At 41.3% G+C, this 12,416-nt stretch overlaps 1 protein-coding gene across 2 annotated transcripts; it reads right to left on the bottom strand.

The window, feature by feature from the left end:
• Positions 1 to 716: 716 nt before the first annotated feature.
• Positions 717 to 12,253, bottom strand: lmod3 (leiomodin 3 (fetal)). Of its 2 annotated transcripts, none has more exons than XM_080444548.1 (5): positions 11,766 to 12,253; positions 7,000 to 7,713; positions 6,024 to 6,373; positions 4,255 to 4,963; positions 717 to 962 (listed from the first exon to the last, which is right to left on the bottom strand). In XM_080444548.1, exons 1-5 carry the CDS (start codon positions 12,054 to 12,056, stop codon positions 915 to 917), a joined length of 2,112 nt encoding a protein of 703 aa, XP_080300674.1. In that variant the 5' UTR covers positions 12,057 to 12,253; the 3' UTR covers positions 717 to 914. The 2 variants fall into 2 exon arrangements, with proteins under 2 accessions (XP_080300674.1, XP_080300675.1); XM_080444549.1 differs by lacking the exon at positions 11,766 to 12,253 and adding an exon at positions 11,196 to 11,258.
• Positions 12,254 to 12,416: the final 163 nt, after the last annotated feature.

The raw sequence follows: 12,416 nt of genomic DNA, 5'->3' as shown, positions 1-12,416 counted from the left end.
TATTTTTTTCCTTCCGGTGAAATATTTTATTTTCTGTCCAAAAAGTGTATTTCACAGAGAAGGTGGGGTGTTGAGAGGCTTCCCACCTCCGAGAACAGACTTTCAACAACACAAAACAGCCTTTGTTTCGGTGAGTAGCAAAATGTTTTAGTTTCTTTTCACTGTTGGAGCCTCACAGGGCAGTGGAATTCCTTGTACAAGCGCAGAGCCCAGCGCCTGGCAGAGCGTTAGAGAGAATCACTAAGGCTCTGGACCAGGGCTAGGGCATGCTAGGCCCATTTAGAACCTCTCCCTCCGCTATGGAGCTCCGAGATGAGGTCCTATATTTCCCGGTGCCGTTTGAGCAGGACATTGTTGCACATGTTTCTTACCCCTTTCTGCACATCGTATCCAAAAAGTCAAGGTTTTCTGAAACGCTCACAGATGTTTTAAGTTCTAGCTGGCAATAAAATCTATCCAACGAGTTGAAAAAAGTATTTAATTCGCCTCTGTCCTCAGCCGGTTACATGTTTTTAAGACACTAGACCATACCAGTAGGGGGATATGAGCACCCAAAGTGCGGGCGCAACTTTACAAACAAGTAGCTTATAATAAGCAGACATGGCAACACTGCTTTTATAGCAACAGACTTTTAATCATTTAATCATTCAATACTAGATAGATATATAAATACATACTGTACCACAATACTAGATAGATACATAAATATATACCACAATAAATCGATAAATGTATATTTCACTTTTATTTTTTTCTAAACAGCCTGTATGCTTGGTTAATAGTACTGATTCTGGCCTTTTATATGATGTTAAATATACATTATTATTATTATTATATGATGGTAAATATACAAACCAAAAGAAGAAATTAAACATGTTTAAAATACACAGTATCTGGAATATGGATTTATTATTTCAGAAGAGACTCGTTTCAGGAGATTCTAACTGTTTGGGAAGAGGAACCTGTAGAGAGAGAGAAAGAGCATGTATTAAGAAGAAGAAGAAGTAACACTGATTTGTGTGCATGGGGGTCCATGGTGTGATGCATATTAAACTGGGGTCCATGGTCTGATGCATATTAAACTGGGGGTCCATGGTCTGATGCATATTAAACTGGGGGTCCATGGTCTGATGCATATTAAACTGGGGGTCCATGGTCTGATGCATATTAAACTGGGGGTCCATGGTCTGATGCATATTAAACTGGGGTCCATGGTCTGATGCATATTAAACTGGGGGTCCATGGTCTGATGCATATTAAACTGGGGGTCCATGGTGTGATGCATATTAAACTGGGGGTCCATGGTCTGATGTATATTAAACTGGGGGTCCATGGTCTGATGCATATTAAACTGGGGGTCCATGGTCTGATGCATATTAAACTGGGGGTCCATGGTCTGATGCATATTAAACTGGGGGTCCATGGTCTGATGCATATTAAACTGGGGGTCCATGGTCTGATGCATATTAAACTGGGGGTCATGGTCTGATGCATATTAAACTGGGGGTCCTTGACATTCAAAAGAATCACTGCTATGGTTGTAATAATCTTCTCTCATGGGGGTCCCTGGGATCCCTATATCTTTTCAAATAGGGGTCCGTGGGCTAATGTGTATCAGATGTGGGGTCCTTGACATGAGAAGGTTTGAGAACCAGTGTTGTTGTCTATGGGACCCCTCAGGGACCCCTCAGGCCTCAGGGACCCCTCAGGAATGATGCTACATCTCAATACACTCTGACAAACAGTAACACTGTAAACTAGAAAAAGTGCTCCTCGGAGCACAGGTCTCCGCCAGGTCAGGTAGGCTATTGTGGCCTCCTGGTGGCGCTATAATAGGCCAACGTGAAAAGGGTGCCATTTCTTCTTAGACCTTGCACGACAATCGGACACTGACTGCATTCATGATTTGAGGCATTTTGTTAAAAACATTTGTTTCGCTAAATTAGACCTGCTGGTGGTGCTATAACAGGACAGTGTGAATGTGCGTGCAAAGTTTGACCGCAATCGGACGGTGCGTTCATGATTTGCGGTTTTGTTCAAAACAAGCCACTACTCCAAACTTTAGATGTCAATCTTAGCTAATCAGTATGGAATATGAAAAATCAAACACATCCGTCGTGATCACATGACTATAGAGATCATGTGTACCGATTTGCGTGAAATTTGGATAAATTGGAAGGAGTAGTATAAAATAATGTGTTTTATATAAGTCGGCCTCCTGGTGGCGCTATAAAAGGCCGATGTGAAAAATGCAGGGCAAAGGCTTTTCCTTGACCTCTAGGGAGTGTGCATACAAAGTTTTACACAGATCGGTGCAGTTATAGGTAAAACACGATCCGCCACCATGAGGCTGATTTGAAGAATTTCAAATGGTAGTTCTTCCTCGGCCTAATGGGAATGTGTGTGCATAATTTCACGGAAATTGCATGCTGTGTTCATGATTTGAGGCATGTTGTTCAAAACGGAGCACTGTGACTCCTGCAAACTTTGGAAGACATTTTTAGCCAATCAGGATGGAATATGAGAAATCTGAAAGACCCGTTTTGTTTAATGACTATAGAGATACTGTGTACCGATTTGCGTGATTTTTGGACAAAATCTGTAGGAGTACTGTCAAAAAATATGTTTTGCACAAATCGGCCTCCTGGTGGCGCTATAAAAGGGCCATGAGAAAAATTGGGGCAGGTTCTGAATTGGCATCCAGGGAGTGTGTGTGCACAGTTTCGCTGCGATCAAGACAACGGTGCCGGAGATTAGCTGTCCACAGACGGACGGACGGACACACGGACGGACACCCGGACGGACGGACGGACGGACGGACGGACAGGGGGAAAAACATACTCTCTCGCCATGCCTTTCGGCCTGGTGGAGACAATAATACGATTATTGATTATAACAGCTGGTAAATCTTATTACAGATTTGATAATTAGTGATTGTAAAAATATATATTTAAAAACCTTCAGATTACAGAGGTAATAATATTTGACAGAAACTGGTCCTCTTCCTTACTTCCTTCACAGGTGTTACAATGACACTAATGAAGGCTCTGTTCCATTTAGTGTAGCACAGTGGTTCTAATGAAGGCTCTGTTCCATTTAGTGGAGCACAGTGGTTCTAATGAAGGCTCTGTTCCATTTAGTGTAGCACAGTGGTTCTAATGAAGGCTCTGTTCCATTTAGTGTAGCACAGTGGTTCTAATGAAGGCTCTGTTCCATTTAGTGTAGCACAGTGGTTCTAATGAAGGCTCTGTTCCATTTAGTGTAACACAGTGGTTCTAATGAAGGCTCTGTTCCATTTAGTGTAACACAGTGGTTCTAATGAAGGCTCGGTTCCATTTAGTGTAGCACAGTGGTTCTAATGAAGGCTCTGTTCTATTTAGTGTAACACAGTGGTTCTAATGAAGGCTCGGTTCCATTTAGTGTAACACAGTGGTTCTAATGAAGGCTCTGTTCCATTTAGTGTAGCACAGTGGTTCTAATGAAGGCTCTGTTCCATTTAATGTAACACAGTGGTTCTAATGAAGGCTCTGTTCCATTTAGTGTAACACAGTGGTTCTAATGAAGGCTCTGTTCCATTTAGTGTAACACAGTGGTTCTAATGAAGGCTCTGTTCCATTTAGTGTAGCACAGTGGTTCTCAAACCTTTTAATTTCAAGAACCCCCATAAATTTGAGAGTGAAATGGTTCCATTTGGTTCCATTTGTACACTCTCAGAGTTACACACCCATATGGGTCCATTTGGAACAGTATTTTCCCAATATAATTTCCCCATAGAGAAATCTTAGATCACATGATCATAAGAACTGTGTTCTAAATGTTCTGTGTGGTCATGTGACTCTGTAAGGTCATGTGACTGTCAGGTCATGTGACTGTGTGGTTTATGATATTCAGTTACATTTAATAATGTCTGTGTTTGAGAGTATATTAAAATGTTCTTACTCTTTAGATAAATTAGTACTTTTTCACAGTCAGTTGATGCTTCATATCCATATGAGTCAAATCACTGAGCTGATTAGTTTATTATTGTAACACGTGATCTAAGATCTCTATGGGGAATTTCTATTGGGAAAATATTCTGTGACCCAGGGGCATAGCGCCCTCTAGTGGCAGTGATGTCAGACTTCAGTAGTGATTGTAAAACCATACTCACAGCTTTCAGGGTTAGGGTTAGGGTTATATACTCACAGCTTTCAGGTATTACATTACATTACATACTCACAGCTTTCAGGGTTAGGGTTAGGGTTATATACTCACAGCTTTCAGGTAGGCGATGTTGCTCTGTTTGATCTGGTTGAGCAGGTTGTCTCTGGGCGTCTCGTCCACCTTGGCCGGCTCCCTGCGGCGAGGAACGGGCTTCAGGGTCTGGATGACGGCCTTCAGGTTGGGCTTCTCGTACCGCAGGAAGTCGTCTTCGCCGCCCGCCTCCCTGGCCCTGGAGGTCCTCCTCAGCTGGACGTCGGGGAGAGGTCTCCTCCTCTCCTCCTCGGGGTCGTCCATGACGAACAGAGGGTTACGTTTCTTTGGCGTCTTTTTAAGCTGCACGTCCCTCAGCGGATTGGCCGGTTCGGCTGCGTTCGGCGTCTTTGGAATGTTGTTGTTGTTTGGCGTACGTTTATGTTGTTGTTGTTGTTGTTGTTGTTGTGACTTGGAGGACGACGCGTTGTTCTCTCGTTGTTCTTGCAGATGTTCCATGTTGGGCAGAACCAGGCCGTTCTTACGCAGTATCTCGTCGGGGGGAACCAGGCCGTGCTGCTGCAGAACCTCGATAGGCGGGACGTACCCCAACATCTGCAGCAGCCCGGGAGGCAGGTTGAGGCTGTTCTCGTACATCTGCAGGGTCTCCTTCTTCTCACGCTCCTCCTGCAGTCTCTGCTCCTCCTTCCTCTGCTGCCTCTGGTTGTCCAGGTTCCTGGTCAGAAGGTTGGTCACCACCATCCTGGGCCCCGGCTGCTCAAAGTGGTACCTGGTCAAAAAAACACCCGTTTCATTATTATATGTTTTTATGTGCATGAACTAGTTCTGTTTCTAACAGCTTATCTGTAAATGACTCATTGTTTCTGTCGCTGCCGGTGACTTCCTTGGTTTGTTTCCAAATGTGCTAAAAGCACCATAACAAAGGTCAAAGGTCATGGAGGTATTGACCTGAGGACCACCATAACAAAGGTCATGGAGGTATTGACCTGAGGACCACCATAACAAAGGTCATGGAGGTATTGACCTGAGGACCACCATAACAAAGGTCATGGAGGTATTGACCTGAGGACCCAGTGGGTCCATGGAACTGAAGGTTCCATACATTGTGTATTTTGAATTTAAAGCAGGGGTCTTCAACAGGGGGTCCGGGACCACTAGGGGGTCCTCAGAGTTACTACAGGGGGTCCGCCAAATCTTTGTGTGATATGATTTCTTATTTTTTTACCTTAACCACTTGAACCCTAGCATCCCTTTTTCTGAGGAGCACTTTAGCCAAAAATAGCCGATCTACAAGCTCACAAAGCCTCGCGCTGCGAGGCTTTGTGAGCTTGTAGATTGGCTATTTTTGGCAAAGAGGTATAGAGGTGTAGAGGGAAAAAAGAGCAGACCAAGTAAACCAAAAGAAAAAAGTTTAATTCTTAAACACCATTTTATATAATATAGAGGGGGTCCCTGCTTCATCTCTGCAGGGTGTTTATGGACTACATACCCCATCTTCAGCAGGGTGTCTATGGACTACATACCCCATCTTCATCAGGGTGTTTATGGACTACATACCCCATCTTCATCAGGGTGTTTATGGACTACATATCCCATCTTCAGCAGGGTATTAATGGACTACATATCCCATCTTCAGCAGGGTATTAATTGACTACATACCCCATCTTCAGCAGGGTATTAATGGACTACATACCCCATCTTCAGCAGGGTATTAATGGACTACATACCCCATCTTCATCAGGGTGTTTATGGACTACATACCCCATCTTCAGCAGGGTGTCTATGGACTACATACCCCATCTTCAGCAGGGTGTTTATGGACTACATACCCCATCTTCAGCAGGGTGTTGTTGGCCTTCAGCAGACGTGAGATCTCCATCTCGGCGTGGTGGCCCAGCATGTGCCTCTGGTTGTGGAAGCGTAGCTCCGTGAGCGTCTCGTTGAACTGGAGGCAGCGGATGATCGCCACGATGCCTTTCCCCGTGACGAAGTTGGACTCGATGTTGAGCGTGGCGATGCTGCGGTTCTCCCGGAGCAAGTTGGCGAGGTTGAAGGCGATGTTCTCGTCCACGCCGGTGTTGGCGATGCTGAAGGTCTTCACGTGTTTGTTCTTCTTCAGGGCGTTGACGTAGTCCAGGAGCATCGCCTTGGGAATGTTCTCGATGTTGTTGAGGTTGACCTGAAATGTACAATGTAGTCATTTATCAGACGCTCTTTATCCAGAGTGACTTACAGTAAACGAGGTAAACACATACATAGAATATATATATATAAAATAATATAATATAACTTACAGTAAACAAGGTAAACACATACATAGAATATATATATATAAAATAATATAATATAACTTACAGTAAACAAGGTAAACACATACATAGAATATATATATATAAAATAATATAATATAACTTACAGTAAACAAGGTAAACACATACATAGAATGTAGAGAGACAGTGTAGTGTCTCAGTTAACTAGGATCACAGGTAAACAATGAACCTGGAATCTGTCTAAACAATATACTATCAACATAATAATCTGTACATTTGAAACTATAGGATACCAGGTAAACAATGACCCTAGCATCCGGCTAAATCAGTGGTTCTCAAAGTGGTGTCCAAAGACTCTTGGGTTCCTTGAGGGGGTTTTAAATGGACCCTTTCAGGGTCTGTAGCTCTGACAGTGTACTGACAGAGTTAAGGGAGGTTTCTTGAAATGTAAATATTTGAGAACCACTGATAACCTGCTATCGAAATGACATTTTTAAAAGTTGCATCTATAATTATAATTATTATTATTATTGACCTCGGTCACGATGGGGTTGTTCTTGCGGATCTTGTCCAGCGTCGTGTCCAGATTGGTCTCGTTTCCAGACGGTCTAGAGGACAGTTTGATGGCTCCTCCCCCTCCCATCATTCCCGGGAGCGACAGCGTTGGGAGTTTCAGTTTGTTGATCTTCTTCACTTCCACTCTCTGCGGGGGGTTTTCTTTGTTGGTTTCGTCCGGAGACAAAGGGAGAACTTCTCTGGAGGACTGGATGTCTTCTTCTTTGTCTTGAATTTGTGGCGAACTTTGGCACAAATTGTTTGTTGCTGTCTGTTTGTTGCTGTCTGTGTTGTTGTTATTCTGAGCTTTTTCACGTTCGCTTTTTTCTGCAGCCGGTTTGACCTCTTTCTCTTCTTCCTCCTCGGCCTCCGGCACTTCCTCTTCCTCTTCTTCCTCCACTTCCTCAATGATTTCCTCGACCACTTCCTGTCCTCCACCCCTGTCAGCCTCCTCTTCCTCCACCACTTCATCTATCACTTCATAGACGTATTCCACTTCCTCAGCCTTTTCCTCTTCCTCTTTCCTCGCCGCTTCCAATTTCCTCTCTGCTTCCTTTCTCCTCTCTGCTTCCTTTCTCCTCTCTGCTTCCTTTCTCCTCTCTTCTTCCTCTTTCCTCTCTTCTTCCTCTTTCCTCTCCTCTTCCTCTTTCCTCTCCTCTTCCTCTTTCCTCTCTGCTTCCTCTTTAAGAGTTTTCTGATGAAGACAAAGAAACAGAATAGAATTTCATCCAGTGTTAATTTCATCGACTAAAACTACGATGAGAAATGTTGGTCGACTACCTTTTATCAGCGATGAAACCTAAATAAAAACGAAATGATAAACATATGATGACAAAAACTATGACTAAATACATTGACAATGTTGGCAACAAATATAAACTAATGTCAGTGAGGGACTAGAGGAAAAGAGATCCAGTAGAACTAAAACTAGTGGAGAAGAGATCCAGTAGAACTAAGACTAGTGGAGAAGAGATCCAGTAGAACTAACACTAGAGGAGAAGAGATCCAGTAGAACTAAGTCTAGTGGAGAAGAGATCCAGTAGAACTAAGACTAGAGGAGAAGAGATCCAGTAGAACTAAGACTAGTGGAGAAGAGATCCAGTAGAACTAAGACTAGTGGAGAAGAGATCCAGTAGAACTAATACTAGTGGAGAAGAGATCCAGTAGAACTAAGACTAGTGGAGAAGAGATCCAGTAGAACTAATACTAGTGGAGAAGAGATCCAGGTGACTAAATATGACTGAGAGACTAAATGGAATCGTATTAAAAAGCCTGACTAAAAATACATCAGTATTTCCTGTCAAAATTAACACAGATTTCAACTATTGTGGTGTTTAATAATGTAATAATACAATATCTGTGGATTATGTAAGAAATCAAGTATCACAATATTGTTTGAACAAAGACCTCAATATTAATATTGTGACAATAATATCGTATTGATGATCAATCTTATTTTGCCTTTTTCCAAACTTTCAGTAAGCGCAAATAGCAAATCTATTGTGAGCTTGTAGATCGGCTATTTGCTACAGTGGAGCCAGTAGGAGGTGCACCACCTATGTAGAAGCACTGTGGTGTCACAGCTTAGCTAACAACACTGTAGAGCTCCAGACCCTCATGTTAGATATAGAGTGTATAGAGCTATAGACCCTGATGTTAGATATAGAGTGTATAGAGCTATAGACCCTGATGTTAGATATAGAGTGTGGTGAGTTGGTGTTGGCTAGACCAGACTTTGGCATCACATCATCCTCTGTGTCCTTGAACTGCTGTAACCCTGTAGTTTTTATTGCATTTCAAATAAATCAAATCAAATCGAGATACTCTGTATGTACATGTATGAGAGACAGGTGTTACCAATGATACTAATGAAGGCTCTGTTCTTTTCTGGTTGTTACAATGATACTAATGAAGGCTCTGTTCCATTCTGGTTGTTACAATGATACTAATGAAGGCTCTGTTCCATTCTGGTTGTTACAATGATACTAATGAAGGCTGTGTTCCATTCTGGTTGTTTCAATGATACTAATGAAGGCTCTGTTCCATTCTGGTTGTTTCAATGATACTAATGAAGGCTCTGTTCCATTCTGGTTGTTACATTGATACTAATGAAGGCTCTGTTCCATTCTGGTTGTTACAATGATACTAATGAAGGCTCTGTTCCATTCTGGTTGTTACATTGATACTAATGAAGGCTCTGTTCCATTCTGGTTGTTACAATGATACTAATGAAGGCTCTGTTCCATTCTGGTTGTTATATTGATACTAATGAAGGCTCTGTTCCATTCTGGTTGTTACAATGATACTAATGAAGGCTCTGTTCCATTCTGGTTGTTATATTGATACTAATGAAGGCTCTGTTCCATTCTGGTTGTTACAATGATACTAATGAAGGCTCTGTTCCATTCTGGTTGTTATATTGATACTAATGAAGGCTCTGTTCCATTCTGGTTGTTATATTGTTACTAATGAAGGCTCTGTTCCATTCTGGTTGTTACAATGATACTAATGAAGGCTCTGTTCCATTCTGGTTGTTATAATGATACTAATGAAGGCTCTGTTCCATTCTGGTTGTTACAATGATACTAATGAAGGCTCTGTTCCATTCTGGTTGTTACAATGATACTAATGAAGGTTCTGTTCCATTCTGGTTGTTACAATGATACTAATGAAGGCTCTGTTCCATTCTGGTTGTTATATTGATACTAATGAAGGCTCTGTTCCATTCTGGTTGTTACAATGATACTAATGAAGGCTCTGTTCCATTCTGGTTGTTATATTGATACTAATGAAGGCTCTGTTCCATTCTGGTTGTTACAATGATACTAATGAAGGCTCTGTTCCATTCTGGTTGTTATATTGATACTAATGAAGGCTCTGTTCCATTCTGGTTGTTATATTGATACTAATGAAGGCTCTGTTCCATTCTGGTTGTTACAATGCTACTAATGAAGGCTCTGTTCCATTCTGGTTGTTATAATGATACTAATGAAGGCTCTGTTCCATTCTGGTTGTTACAATGACACTAATGAAGGGTCCATTATGGCTGCTGGTCATAGAGCCTGTTACAGTGATTTTCTCTCATCCGTAGATTGTTTTATTATATATATATTGTTATAAATATTGTGAAGGACAAACGTCTTATGTTGGAATTTAAACCCTAAATACGTTGTTGACCGTCTGTACTTGGTCACCTCCTTTCCCCCCTCTACACCAAATATCTTCAGCAAAAATAGCAGATCTACAAGCTCACAAAGCATCACAGCACATGGCATTGTGATGCTTTAATGAATAGTTTGAGGCCTCCTGTCTCACCTCACTACAGCTTGTAGATCTACTGTAATGTTTCTATAGTCTCACTACAGCTTGTAGATCTACTGTAATGTTTCTATAGTCTCACTACAGCTTGTAGATCTACTGTCATGTTTCTATAGTCTCACTACAGCTTGTAGATCTACTGTAATGTTTATTTAGTCTCCCTACAGCTTGTAGATCTACTGTAATGTTTCTATAGTGTCACTACAGCTTGTAGATCTACTGTAATGTTTATTTAGTCTCACTACAGCTTGTAGATCTACTGTAATGTTTCTATAGTCTCACTACAGCTTGTAGATCTACTGTAATGTTTCTATAGTCTCACTAGAGCTTGTAGATCTACTGTAATGTTTTTATAGTCTCACTACAGCTTGTAGATCTACTGTAATGTTTCTATAGTCTCACTACAGCTTGTAGATCTACTGTAATGTTTCTATAGTGTCACTACAGCTTGTAGATCTACTGTAATGTTTCTATAGTCTCACTACAGCTTGTAGATCTACTGTCATGTTTCTATAGTCTCACTACAGCTTGTAGATCTACTGTAATGTTTCTTTAGTCTCACTACAGCTTGTAGATCTACTGTAATGTTTCTTTAGTCTCACTACAGCTTGTAGATCTACTGTAATGTTTCTATAGTCTCACTACAGCTTGTAGATCTACTGTAATGTTTCTATAGTCTCACTACAGCTTGTAGATCTACTGTCATGTTTCTATAGTCTCACTACAGCTTGAGTAACTCTCTCTACTCAGTAATGGGCTTGTAGATCTAACAGTCTTACTGGGCAGAAGAGTAGAGTATGAACCTCTAACATTATATTATATTACATTATATTACATTATATTATAGTAATATATTACCTGACTAGGCAGCAGAGTAGCAGGAACTCTCTCCTCCTCTAACATACGTGTAGATTCCTTCTCCCAGTACAGATATATTACATTATATTACATTATATTATAGTAATATATTACCTGACTAGGCAGCAGAGTAGCAGGTACTCTCTCTTCCTCTAACATACGTGTAGATTCCTTCTCCCAGTACAGATATATTACATTATATTACATTATATTATAGTAATATATTACCTGACTAGGCAGCAGAGTAGCAGGAACTCTCTCTTCCTCTAACATACGTGTAGATTCCTTCTCCCAGTACAGATATATTACATTATATTACATTATATTATAGTAATATATTACCTGACTAGGCAGCAGAGTAGCAGGAACTCTCTCTTCCTCTAACATACGTGTAGATTCCTTCTCCCAGTACAGATATATTACATTATATTACATTATATTATAGTAATATATTACCTGACTAGGCAGCAGAGTAGCAGGTACTCTCTCTTCCTCTAACATACGTGTAGATTCCTTCTCCCAGTACAGATATATTACATTATATTACATTATATTATAGTAATATATTACCTGACTAGGCAGCAGAGTAGCAGGAACTCTCTCCTCCTCTAACATACGTGTAGATTCCTTCTCCCAGTACAGATAGTCCACCAGAGAGCGGTGGTCGAAGGTTCCGGTTGGAGGTTTCTCTGTCTGGTCCTTCTGTCTCTGGCCCACCGGGACCCTCTCGTCTGGAGCGATGATGATGTCCATCTCACTCTGGAGCTCCTTCAGCTCCTCAGGAGACAACATGGCCAGGAGCTCATCTTCATCCATCTCTCCTTCCTCCATGTCCTCTTCTACCTCTCTGTCCTTAGACATGGTGCTTTAGATCACACGTCTTCCTGCTATTAAAGATACAACTCTAAACGTCTTCCTGCTATTAAAGATACAACTCTAAACGTCTTCCTGCTATTAAAGATACAACTCTAAACGTCTTCCTGCTATTAAAGATACAACTCTAAACGTCTTCCTGCTATTAAAGATACAACTCTAAACGTCTTCCTGCTATTAAAGATCAAACTAAACTTCTTGCTTCTATTGAAGATAAATCTTTAAAGTCCTTACTTATTAGAGAAGAAAACTCAAAAGTTGACACAGTGAAGACAGAGTGTTGAGACGTTGTCTCTTCAGCCTGTTGTTGGAGAGTCTAAAATTAAACGTGGAGAGACATGGAAGATA

This window comes from Gymnoscopelus braueri (assembly GCF_963280865.1).
Source record: "Gymnoscopelus braueri genome assembly, chromosome: 12".
NCBI classification, from domain to species: Eukaryota; Metazoa; Chordata; class Actinopteri; order Myctophiformes; family Myctophidae; genus Gymnoscopelus; species Gymnoscopelus braueri.
Note: the sequence above shows the minus strand (reverse complement) of the source record. Positions and strands in the feature narration are given on the sequence as shown.